Raw genomic sequence first — 12,644 nt, forward strand, 5'->3', positions numbered from 1 at the left:
GGGAACCTGACTGTCTGGGGAACCTGACTGTCTGGGGAACCTGACTGTCTGGGGAACCTGACTGTCTGGGGAACCTGACTGTCTGGGGAACCTGACTGTCTGGGGCTCTGTGGAAAGATCGGATAATGCAGGCCTGCTCTAAAAGTGACTGTGTGGCAGAGCACAGCAGCTTGCTTGGCTGTTTTCAGTGTACCTGGTCGTGGTGGTGACAGAGGAACACACAACTGTAGGAGAACAAACCACCTCCTTTCTTACGTAAGGCTTGAACTTCCTTAGCTGTACTGGGTGAGTCACTCCTGAGGGCTGACTTCCTGCAGAAGCTAGGGTGTCCTTCACTTAAATAGTCACTGTCTCAAACATGAAGCAGAGGTAATCAATCTGCAGAAAGCTCAGGCTTTGTGGGTAAGAGAGCTTGGAGGCTGGGACGGAGAACACAGTATGGCCAGAGGTGAAGAGGAAATGATCGCTGGGACACTGTGAGGGAAGAGTCACTAGGGAGAACAGCCTAGGAAAATCCATAAAACAAAGCAGGGACATGCGGAGAGCCCAGTAACTTCTAAGTGGCCATCAGGGTTAAGATTATACAGGGAATAACTGGTACTGTTCTCCTTAGGAACTCGGAGCACTGAGTGGCATGGGTCTCTTCACACTGGCTATCTGGCTTCATCTCAAAGCTAGTTAATGTCAGAAACTACTTCTTCAGCAGCCTTGTTAACTCCAGCAAAAGGCTCTTGTTCCAACCAACCTGGAATTCAGGGGCTTGCTCAGATGTTGCTCTGGCCAGTAGGGCCTGTAGAACATGCTCCTTGCCCTCTACAGCAGTACAGACATCTCCTTTTGACGTGAAGATCAGCTTGAGCATGCAGGCAATAAAGACTATTGCTGATCTAGACACTGATGTGGAAGTCCAAAATTGTCAATTTGAATCTTTCTGAGGAAATAGTGCAAATATTTAATATGTCTCTAAGTCTACAAATAATGTACGTAGCAAGGAAACCCTAATGGTTTGTGTTCTGTGTCTGGAAAGATGATACGAAAGTAGGGATACCCCCTTAAGGGGCCATGTTTGTTTCTTCTTGCCCTTCCTCCTTCCAGAAGTTCTACCTAAGACTGTTCTGTGCACAGAAGTTTCCCACTAGCCTTGTTTTAGATGTTCCAGTACAGGATGCTGCTTCTCCTCTCCCTCCCCAAGTATCCTACTAAATAACTTGTCATATCTCTACTCAGGATGGAGACATCCTAGCTTCCAATTTTCCTGTGGACACTCAAGTTGCTTACATCCTAAGTCTTGGAGTGGTGAAGGAGTTCAGAAAACATGGAATAGGTAAGATGCTGCTAAATGACAGCTCTGTTGCTGTGTCTTGTGTGCCGTGTGTGGCTAGTGGGCATGACTGAAGGAGCAGCAACATTTCACTCCAGTTGCCTGTTGAGACAAGCTTCTCTGACTTGACCCAGCGATCGGGAAGGGGATACGCTCGCACCCCCCTTGAGTTGTTAATGCAGGTGCACCGAGAAGTCTTTGCCCAACACAGAATGTACAAATGTTTCTGGAGAGTGTGGGGCTATGTCTGTCTTGTTCCCAGGGAATAGCTGAGCTAACCACAAACTCGCATTCCTGCTGCTTGTCCTCACCAAGAGTTTCAGAAGAGCTGTTGAGGCTGACTGAAGCACCAGGACTTCATCCTGGAGCAGAGTTTGAGCCTGTCTGGTGGGGATAAGGTGGGAGTGTATATTCTCCAGCTTCTGTTTTTCTTCCGTGGATATCCGAAGCCTGGCCCCTGAGGCAGAAAATGTAGCTGCTTTTAAGCTTTCAATTTGAAAAGATGAAACACGTGTTTAGGAAAGAGACCAAGGGAACCGGAAAACAGTGTAACTTGGACCTGATTAAATTTGTCGAGTGCATATAAAGGTCAGCTCTGAATGCCTGCTGCAACACACAGCAATTTTACAACTGTTTGAAAATCCTGCAGTCAGGAGGGCTCGTCTCCCTTTGGAGTAGGATGTTTTATCGTCAAAGAAGTGCCCTTCTGGTACAATTTCAAGTACCGTCTATATCTTTATGAGCCGGATCCGCAGAATGAAATAGGCCAGCTGTGGCAGCATGCCTCAGCGTTGCACATCTGGAGTCTGTTCAGTGGGTACAGGTATAACTTCCCCTCCTCAAGGCTTCCCTTCTCCCCCACTCACACTTACAAAGATACAAACTGATATGATACCTAAAGAAATAACCAGTGGGAGCACTGCGTTTAAAGCTTGCATTGAAATGCTGCTTCAGAGAAGTTTTCTCTACGAAGCAGAAAATGCTTACGGAGAATAATGTTCAGAGAAAGCAGTAACGGGGTCTTTTGTTTGTAAAGTTAAATCTGTTTGGAGTCCCCTTTCAGCTTCCAAATCCTGATTTCCAGCTCTATCTTGCTGGAATTTTTTTCCTTCGGTATCAGTATTTTCTGCACCCCTTAAATCCAGACAGTATGTTGCAGTGCTCTCTAAGTCTTTGGACTCGAAGCTGTAGCAAAATTACCTAAAGAAGCTGCGGATGCTTTTTTTGAGAGCTTTCCCTTCTCAAGAGTTTTTCTACTTCTGTTTGAGGCTGGAGTCTTTCATGCAGGAGTCTTTTCACCCCAGGCACGTTTTCAAGCACTGCAGCTCTGATTTTTATTTTATTTTTTTTCTCTAGCAGATGTTAGAAGGCTTTTGTTTCTAGCTCTCTGCTATTAAACCAGAGGGCAGTTGAATTACTGTGGGACATAAGTGGAATATGTCTTAACAAAAACAAATTGCTCTCCTGTTGGCCCCTCTCGGTGGCTTTTTGTGCTTGACTGGTGTAAATTCCTACTAAGTATCAAGTAACCATGAGTCGGTGCTGTTGACCTGTGCTCTGAAGTTCTGTGGGTACTGCTGAAAATTTTACGTGCCCTGTGCTTCTCCTATGGTGGCTGTGGAACAGCAGCCTAAATCTCATCTGTGTTTCGTACTAGCTGAACTGTTTAGTGCTGCCTGTTGTTACTACACCAGGTGGAAGAAGCAGCTGTGCTGTTTCATCGGATGGCAGTTGCCAGAAATCTCTTCTCTGGTAGTGTAGGTGCGTGCAAGAAGCAAGTTCTGCTGGGTCCTTCATGCTGTGTTGAGGTTGTTCAGATGAACCTCCAGGTCTGGTCTCCTGGGGCTGGAGTATCCTCTGTGCCCTTCTCTGGTTTCTCCTGTTGACACTCGTGGCTGCAGCAAACCCTGGCTGAAGGAGACTTTATGCCTCAGCCCTTCCCCCAGAAAGGGATGTTAAAGTCCTACCAATTCTTGGATGTTTTTAGTTAGAGTTCAGCAGAAACAGTGCAGTGACCTGCTTGTGAAATCTTGTTTTAACTCTTTGCAATTTTAAATGGCTTTAAAATAATTATGAGGGAACTGATGCAATTGAAGACTTGCTCATCTTCCCCAAAACCCAAATGGCTCCCAAAGCCAAGAGCTGCTTGGCTGGGTATTACTAGCAGATTCCCGTGTCTGGCTTGAAGCCCTGCTCGCTGGTGAGATGAGATTCATATCTGAACCACAGCACACAGCCCTGCTGAGTGTCCTGATGAGGCACTGGGAGAACTGAGTGGGATCTGGGATCCTTTCTAAGCATGTGCAGCAGTCATTGCTTGAACGGTGGCTGCAGGCGATCCCCCTGGGAGCTGAGCTTTCCTGTGCTGTCGCTGGGAAGGCAGCGGCACTGATTCTGTTGTTCCTTCCCTTGATAGGTTCGCTCCTGCTTGAAAGTTTGAAAGATCACATATCGACGACTGCCCAGGATCACTGCAAAGCCATCTATCTGCACGTCCTCACCACTAACAGCACAGCAATAAACTTCTATGAAAACAGAGACTTTAAACAGCACCACTATCTTCCCTATTATTATTCCATAAGAGGGGTCCTCAAAGATGGCTTTACCTACGTTCTCTACATCAACGGCGGACATCCACCCTGGACAATCTTATATCCTTTACCCTTCGGTCTGATTAGTCTGAATGAGCTAAGCAAACACCAAGCCATGTTTTGGGTTAGAAACAGCAGTCCAGCAAAGTGTGACCTGGCTAGGTCTGGGGACTGATGCCTGTGCAGACGTGGGCTTAATTGAACTGATTTCCTTGAAGCCAAAAGGAAGGCAATATTAGACCGATTTGGCAGTGATCCATTTATAGCCAAACTCCAAGTATTTTTCCAGTCTCTGGGAACAGTTCAGGGAGTCAATGTAGGATGGTACATTGAATCCTAATTTGGGGCAAGTTTGATGCCAGTGAAAGTGAGCACTAGTGTTTAGTTCAAGTTAGGCATTCTTTGGCTGAGCGGTGCAGAATTTCCCCAGCAGCCTCAGATTTGGCATGTCAGAGAAGCCCTTGGTCCTGTTTCCTGTAGTCAGTCATCTGACTCATCAGATGTTCATCTGGTTCAGCACCCCACGGGGTGAGTTTGACTTCCCAGATTCCCAGAAGAAAGCAGGTGCATGCCAGCTCTTCCAGTTACATTGAAAAGATCTGAACTTCGGTTCAGATCTTGGATGTGAACAAGCCCTTTTTCCCATTCAGAAGGGAAGCATGCTGCCCTGAGAGGCAGGCTGAGTAGAAAATGGAGAACAAACCAAGTTTAGATGAAACTTTTCTTGATCTTTCCCAGGTGTAGCTAAATGATCAAAATCTCTCTGGGCAGATGATGGACTGTGAGCCCGCAGTGACTTGCTGTGGAGTACGAAGGAAACCAGCAGCTACTTAGCTGGGGTATTTCCACACGGTTTGGAGCTGGCATTCCCAGACTGCCTCCTCTTATGGTGCAAAGTGGAACTGCTTTTCATAGAAAGGAGCAGTCAATTAAGTGTGAGGAGCAAGTCAGTCTAAATAACTGAGCAGGTCAGCTTTCACTGCGTCCCACAGGCTCCTTCAGGAGTGCTAATGGAAAGAGTGTTTTAAGTTATGTCTTTAGTTACGGTATAGATGTCATTGTCCTTAACTGATGGCCACTGACTACCTACAGCACATTGGGTCAACACTAGCGAGCCTGAGCCCCTGTTCAATTCCCCAGAGGATATATCGACAAGCCCAGAGCCTTCTCTGCAGCCTTCTGCCGTGGTCTGGCATTTCTGCCAAGAGTGGCATTGAGTACAGCCGGACGATGTGACTTGATCAGAAGATGTACAAAAAGCAAAGGTAGGCGCTGGTGGGAGAGCTCCCCTTCCCTCTCCGAGGGCTGGCACCGCAGCGCCGCAGTAGCGGCATGCCACGTCCTGTGTCCTGCAGCAGGGCACTTAGAGGGCCGCTGAAGCTGCGGCTCGGCGCGCTCTCGTTGCGCAAGCTGCGGTGTAAAGTGTCTCAGGCATCACTGTGCTCTGGTCTCCAGCTGGTCATCAAACTCCTGTTGGTTCCATTTGAAGGGAATTTAGGGTCTGATCTTGCTTACTTGTGCCCAGAGGCTGGCAGTAGATTCAACCTGTCCCTCCTGTCTCTGGCCTTTTTCCCCAGCGTGATGTCCAAGCACAGTAACTGAGCGCCCATTTGCTGCCCAACTGCATTAAACTTCTCTGATGACAAAGTCTTCAGGACAGCAGCTCCCCAACACGCTTTAAGAGACCCTGTTCCTTGTGCAGGAACAACTCTTCTTCCTAAGGCGACTGTTCTTTGTCTTCCTGTCAATTGTAGGATTGTTCTTCCTTTCATCTCCTGAACCATCGGCTCTGCACTGATTCCAGTGACGTTGGCTTTTGGTCAGTTACCCAGCCCTTTGGAAAGGACTCCTTTTTCCACGGATCGACCAAGATTTGGCAGACTTCACGTTTGACTGGCTGCAGCCCTGACTTACCCTTGTGGCCTGGAGTCTGCAAGTGCTGCACAGACCGGCCTGGCTGTCTCGTAAGGCATCTGCCTGTGCCACAGGCGAGGGCCTTTTGCTGTCGCAGGTCTGTGTGCGTGTAGCACCATCCCTGCCACTTCCCTTGCCTCTGGCTGGTTCACTCCTACTCGTGTACGTGATGCAGAGGGCTTCAGTCGCTGCCCCCACGCTGTAGCTACTGAAGGTGACGTGAATGAGGTTAACAAATCTGCACTGACCACGTGAATGAGCCGTAAGCACCCTGGCAGGCCACCGCCAGCGGGGGCGAGAGTTGTGTCCTAGTTGCAGGGGCAGTGGGGAGCTGGGCGGCCCGAGAGGATCGCTCTGGGTCCTGCTGCGCCAGCGACTGCTGCTGGTGCTTCCTACCCCCTCGCAGGAGCTCCGGGGAGAGTACCTGCCTCGCATGAGAGACCACCCCAGCCCCACCGGCCCTTCTGGAGCAACTTAACCAGAAGCATCCAATTCAGGATGCATCAAGTAGGAGGCAGGGAAAGAAATTGCTGTTTCATAGTGAAATATATATTATACTGTACAGATCTTTCTGCTTCTGTCCAAGTTGGAACTCAGCAGGGGAGGGGGCTGGGGATATAGAGCTGTTGCTTCAGCCTCCTCCTCCTCCCCTGCATGTGTCTTCCCTTGGCGCTGGCATCGAACTCTTGCAGGATCTTCAGGAATGAGATCTGTGCACAGATCACTATGGCTTTTGTTTGTCTGTCGAAGAAAAGCCACCACTGCTGCTCACTTGTGCGTTTGAGGCTGCAGTCTGTGGACGTTGCCACGGGCATGTGCCAGTCGTATCTGCTGCAGGAGGCTCGTGTCCGCCTGGATGCGGGAATCGCTCCGCCGTGGCTGGGTCAGCCTGGTGCGGCTGGGTCTCAGCTCACCAGCAGTTAGCATCACGCCTGCGCAGGAGGCCCCGGTATTCCCACATGCTGCGGCTGTGCTGGGACCCCTTCCCCATGCCTCAGAGTGAGGTCAGGTTACTGCTTTGCTTTTAGGGTGGGGGTCTTTGCAGGCAAGTGTTGGAGGCACAGGAGTAGCTGCTCTCTTCCAGGTCCTGCTGCAAGTGCCCCCTGCCCTGGCCAAGGCTCTTTCCCTGCTCAGCACCATGTCGCTCATTCCCCCCTCTCGTGTGCCTGTTTTGAAATTGGGAATTGCAGGAGGTTGGAGATGCCGCCGGCACGCAGTGGGTGCGTGCAGGCATTGCCGGCTCTGGCAGTGGGCGAGCCCAGGGAGTGGGGATGAGAAAAATGCAGGTCAGTATTAGACTTAGAGGGAGAAAGAGCATGTCAAGATCTTGCAGCCCAAAAGATTGTACAAAGTCATTTCAATCTCTGTAGGCCCTCGAGACTGGAGTTAAATAATAAAAGGATGCAGGAGAACTTGCAGTGAGTGGTACCACGCTAGCTGCCATGAGAGGAGACTGGGACCAGCTGCCAGCTTTGCCCACTGCTGCCAGGGAGCTGGCTGTGCACTGCGTCTCGGAGCTTGAAGATGTCTCTGATGCAGACAGTCCTTTGAACGCAGCTTTCACACTGCTGCCCCGTCTGACCCTGCAGGAAGAAGCATTTTGGTCCAGCCCCAGGGGCTGGCAGATGTTGTACTTTAGGGACGTAGTGGGCTGTTCTGGGTGGAGGTGCTGAGCCCTGTTCTGGGGCTAGGATAGGTCTAGTTCAATGACTGCTCTTTGGCCCAAGGGAACGTTTCCTCACGAGGACAGACAAGCCCTGGAACAGGACCACAGAGAGGTGGGTGGCTCTGCATCCTTGGAGGCCTTCAAGGCCCAAGTGGACAAAGCCCTGAGAAGCCCAGTCTGAGTCTGATGTTGATCCTGCTCGGAGGTGGTTGGACTAGAGGCCTCCTGAGGTCTCTGTCAACCTGAATTATTCCGTTTCTGCTGCAGTTTAGAAACGATGGTGGTGCTGTGAGAAGAGTGAGGCTGCGCTGGGTGGAGCGGGGCAGCACGGGCTGAAAAGCTGCTCTTGCCACCCTGTGCAGCGGCCGGCAGGCCGCAAGTCAGCGCGCTCTGGGGGAGCGCGTGGCTTGAGGGGACTTGCATGACTTTTGTGGCAAACAAGCGGTGCAATGTGGGGAGGGAGCTGCAGGAGGAGAGGGAGCTGCAGGAGGAGATGGGGCCGGCCCATAGCTGTGCCGAGCCTTCCCTGCAGCCGAAATGCCACCAGCCCGGGGCCGAGAGGCGCTTACAGCTTTGGGCGAGCTGCGGTTGTTGAGGCTTCAGCTGGGACGCGGGGCGGAGGGCTGCGGCCGGCGGCTGGGGCTCCGCGATAGCGGGGGAGTGGCCCCGTTCCCCTCTGCGGGGTTGTGCGCCCGCTCAGGGCGCGATGCAACGAACAATACGGACATTTAGCTCAGCAAAAACCGTAGCTAGTTTTTCTGCTGAAGCGGCCGGCAATGTGGATCTGGTTGCAAAAGGGGGGGGGGGGCAGCTCTGCAGAGCCGAGGGCTCGGCTTAGCTGCTTGCGGCACCGCGGCCTGGGAGCGCGCGCACCCCGGGTGCCCCCTCAGCAAGGGTGCTCTGTGCGCCACCCCCTTGCTGGGGCTGGGGCTAGGAACTGTCTAACCGGCCTGGCAGGAGGCGCTTGCCATCCCCACCTAGTCGCAGCTCTTCTCCGYGGGGGTGACCTGAAACACCCTTTCGGCCTCAGTTGTGTTACCAGAGTTTGTTCGGTTCTGATTTAGCCGCCTTTTTACTTAAACRTTTCTATTTGTAGGGATTTCTTTAGCAGCTCAAGCTCTTTGTCCCCTTTGACACTTAAGTTTCTCTGCACTAGCTGGACCGCAATGACTCTGTTTCTCTCCTGTTCGCCTGGGACTGACATTCCAACCCCCCCCCCCCCCCCGTCGTTAGCTCCTGCCTGTTACACAAACTAACTAACTTGACTGCTGCCGCGCTGGAGCAAGGCCAGAGGGGCCTGGCGACTGGTGTCCCTCTTGCACCCTGTCCTCCGAGGTGTCACCTGTGTCCCCATCTCACAGCCCCCCCCCCGCCCCCTTATTTAGGGGGGACATTGTGCTGCCACTGTCAGCATCGCTCTGAATGTCTTGATTAAACCGAGCCTCTTTTGTGCGTCTTCTGTCACTTTACACAGGAGCCTGCGTTTAATCGATCGGCTGCGCGGAGCCCTTTGCCGGCCCTCGTGCGCTGCTGGGGGCTGCCTCGCGCGGGAGCTGCCCAGCCTCCGCCGTGCCTCGGGCCGGGGCAGAAGGAGGAAGCAGTGAAGGGGAAAGGAAGCGTCGGTGCCTGCTCCGGCCCCTGCCTTCCTGCGGGAGGGGAGCAGCTGCCTGCAGYGCCTTGCTCCTGCCTGGCCAAGCGGCCTCAAGGGCCTGGGCCAAAGCTCAACCAGCAGCAGCTGGGTGCAGCTAGTGTTTGGGGAGCTCTCACCAAGGCTCAGCTTAGAGCAATGAGCACAGAGCTGGGGCTGCTCTGGGCTCCCACCATGGCACATCCTGCCAGTGCTGCAGCTGGTGAGGGGGAGGGCGGATTTGAGTAAGACTCAGCTGAGGCCCTGCTCCAGCCACCAGGGACCCTGCAGGAAGGGGGCCAGGCCCTGGAGCTGGAAGCAGTGGCTGAAGTCAGGGAGCGGGCGCAGGGTGAGCCCCCTGCCAGCCCCTGGCCCAGCCGCGGCCCCAGCCATGGCAGAGCTGCATGGGGGGAGCAGGGGGGGGCGTACAGCGATGCTGGGGCAGCCTGTGCAGGGGGGGGCAGCCCCCCCCCCCCAGCAGCTGCCCCAAACCTTGGTGCAGCAACTGGAACAGCCCAGAGAAGGCTCCCTGCAACTGTGTTTTTTGCTCTGAGAGCAGCCTGGCAGCTCCAGACTCATCCTCACCCTCCTCAGCCTCCCCGTTCAACCCCCCATGGAGGCAGGCTTGGCCTTGAGGGTGGAGCAGTGCAGGAGGCCCAACCATGCAAAGCACTGTCCCATCACCCRAGATCCCAAAGTCTCGGCACACAGAAACCCTGGTCACCGCTGGCCGCTTTTCTCCAGCAGCAACTCGAGCAAGCGCTCGTGGCCCCATGCTCAGGGGCCCCACAACCACCCCACGGGAGACGCAGGCATCCCCCACTTCCCGCCAGGCAGGGGGACGCGCACACAGCTCACACTCACACAGCAGCACTGCGGCCTCCAAGGAACCCTCCAGCGCTTTGCTCCAGCATTCAAGAACGATCCCAACTGCAACGGATTCAGCAAAGCCATTTATTCCACTTTCCTGCTCCCACAGATCTCTAGATGCAAACCCCCATGAGCGATTCCCCACGCCCCAGAGGGAATTCACTGCTAACCCGCTGAGGTGACGCCAGGCGCCCCGAGCRGGAGCCCCAGCAGCACGGCCACCTGCACAGCGGAGAGTTTCCGCCCATGCTGGGAGAGGTGCTTAACCAGCAGCCTCGTTCCTCAGCCACGGGCACTGCAAAACAAACAGAGCTCTGCGTCACCGACGGGGGCATTGCAAAAAAATAAGGGTTTTGTTCCTTCTGAGAAAGGAAACTGGGACCTGAATTCAGCAGTGCGTCCCTGAAATCAAAGCATAATTCTAAGGCTTCGGAGCCCTCGTGTAAGCACATGAACCCTCTGCAGGGGGCTGTTCAAATTGATCTGGGAAGCTCGCTACAGTTTAATGGCCATAAAAATACATAGCTTTCCCCTGCTGGAGACAAATCCAAGCCCTCCTGGCTGGACAGTACTACAGTGGAATCACGTGGGCAGCAGCTGCAGCCAGCGACTGGTTGGAAAGTTAGAAGAAAGTCTCTAGTCTCCTCACCCACTTTTAATCGATCACAGCRAGAGCAGCGTCACTCCATCGGCTCGGACACCGCCGGCTGCTCCGCCACGGCCTCTGCGCCAGGCCCGGCCACCGGCTGCTCCACTGCCTCGGCCACGGCCACGGCCTCAGCTACCGGCGCAGCTGCCTGCTGCTCCACCACAGCCTGGGTCGCCAGCCCGGCCACCGGCTGCTCCGCCGGCTCAGCCGTTGCCTGCGCTGCGGCCTGGTTCTCCGCCTTAGCTGCTGCCTCAGCCACCAATTCGTTTGCTGCTTTTGCCGGCGCCGCCAGCTCGTTCGCTGGCCTAGCGGCGGGCGCGTTTGCCGACGCGGCTGTCGCCGCTGCCGCCTGTTCAATCGCCGGCTTTTTGGGCTTCTGCGTGGCAGCCACCGCCTCGGCGAGCTTCTCCTCCGGCACCATGTTCAAGATCTTCAGGGCAAAGAGCAGCTGGAATTTGGCTGTTCCAACGAAGGAGTTCCCCAGGAAGTTTGGCAGCCCCCCCATACGGTCCTTCTGGGTGTACAAGGGGACGCGGACCATGCCCATCACCTGCAAGAGCACAGAGCACAGCTCAGCAGCGGCCGCGGCACCCTCTGCTCGCTGCCAGAGCGAGCGGGCAGCCCACGGCCCAGGCCCCCCGTGCCACGTCCGACCCCGCGCCCTCCCGTCCCGGACACCACGGCCTGCCCTCGCCTGCGCCCAGCCCAGCTGAAGCCCCTGCGCTCCCTCTTCCCRCCTGCCCCAGCCCCGCCAGCTGAGCGCTCTCCCCTGCCCCACACACTGCCCCCACTGCCCTTCCTGCCCCTTGGGGGTGAATCCCGCTGCTCAGCCCCAGCCCCTACCCCGCACTGCTACCCGGGGGGGCCCTACTCTCCCGTCCGTGCCCTGCCCTAGCTAGGGACACCGCAGCTTACCTACACGTCCCCCTCAACAAAGCCACAACCCAGGGCCAAGTGTCTTCATTCGTGCTGCTGCTGAAATCTGTCGGGGGCTACCCAGGCCAACAAGGAGCCCCTAGCTCTCCCGCTCTACCCCAGGGCGACAGCCGGACCAAGCTACTCGGAAGGGAGCCTGCCTCCTTCACTGCCTTCTCGCAATCCGGGGAGAACTCGGGTTACAGCAACACATCACCACACCGAGGGTCACGATTCCAGCCAAGGTTACTCAGCCCATCGGATCCAAGACTGACCTCACGCAGGTCCTTACGCTGAGCAAGTAAATAGGGCTCTTCCTCACGAGGGCAGGCGCTGGGAGCCCTCTGCGCTACAGAGCCCTTGACACTGCCCTAGCGAACGGCCAAGCCTCCTAGCGCTGGCRCTACGCGGCGGTGCACAGCACTCGCCACCAGTAGCTCAAAGTGCGGTGCATTCCCCCGCTCGGCTGCAGAGGACAGCAGCCCAGCAGCCCTAGTCGGGGAAGCTTCGCCTTCCCCGGCGCTAACGCTCAGAGCTCTAGACAGCCCCTCCCTGGATATCCCACCTCCAGCCCGTGGTCTCGGGAATGCACCGCGCTGATCTCGATGGTATGCAGCTCTTCCAGGGTCAGCTGCCTGGCGTAGAAGTGTGCCACCACGCGATGTGGCCCCTCTGTCAGGTGCGAGCACAGATAGTCAGCTTCCGTCAGGCGCACACAGCCCAAACCCAAGCCCAGCACCCGATTCAGACCGTCCTCCAGGGACCAGTAACGGCGATCCACGAACCCCCCGGGAAAGCCCAGTAGTCCGTCAAATCGCATCTGCATCTGCAATAGAGGCGCATCGTGTTAATGGGGCGCAGCAGGGAGCCCCCAGGAGCCTGGGGAGGGGCGAGGGAGGAGCGGGCGCCCAGCCCGGCGCCGGCCAGCCGCCGCCACAGGGCTCCGCGGGGCCCGCGGCGCTGCGGGGGGAGGCCCCGGCCGCCTCGGCGCAGCCCTACCAGCTCCAGAGCATCCAGGACCGTTCGCGGACACCGGCTCCGACAGCCCGCGGCGGGGGGCCGAGGCGGGGCCGCCCCCGGGCCCGCCGCCG

The 12,644-nt window shown here is 55.5% G+C and overlaps 2 protein-coding genes across 9 annotated transcripts in view; one reads left to right on the forward strand and one right to left on the reverse strand.

The window, feature by feature from the left end:
* The window catches only part of NAA60 (N(alpha)-acetyltransferase 60, NatF catalytic subunit), a 23,393-nt gene extending 14,432 nt beyond the window's left edge, over positions 1-8,961 (forward strand). For all 8 annotated transcript variants that reach the window (XM_026065267.1, XM_026065271.1, XM_026065273.1 and 5 more), the window contains 4 exons: positions 1,228-1,324; positions 3,738-3,972; positions 4,992-5,177; positions 5,667-8,961. In XM_026065267.1, coding sequence (XP_025921052.1) covers positions 1,228-1,324; positions 3,738-3,972; positions 4,992-5,148 — 489 coding nt within the window. In that variant the 3' untranslated portion in view covers positions 5,149-5,177; positions 5,667-8,961. The remainder of the gene's footprint in view (positions 1-1,227; positions 1,325-3,737; positions 3,973-4,991; positions 5,178-5,666) is intronic.
* A 1,098-nt stretch (positions 8,962-10,059) lies between these two features.
* Positions 10,060-12,637, reverse strand: NUDT16L1 (nudix hydrolase 16 like 1). Its single transcript, XM_026065261.1, has 3 exons — positions 12,553-12,637; positions 12,119-12,379; positions 10,060-11,188 (listed from the first exon to the last, which is right to left on the reverse strand). The coding sequence occupies exons 2-3, from the start codon at positions 12,377-12,379 to the stop codon at positions 10,670-10,672; spliced, it is 780 nt and encodes a 259-aa protein (XP_025921046.1). The 5' UTR covers positions 12,553-12,637; the 3' UTR covers positions 10,060-10,669.
* Positions 12,638-12,644: the final 7 nt, after the last annotated feature.

The sequence above is a fragment of the Apteryx rowi genome, unplaced genomic scaffold, assembly GCF_003343035.1.
Source record: "Apteryx rowi isolate R43461 unplaced genomic scaffold, aptRow1 scaffold_225, whole genome shotgun sequence".
Taxonomy (NCBI): Eukaryota; Metazoa; Chordata; class Aves; order Apterygiformes; family Apterygidae; genus Apteryx; species Apteryx rowi.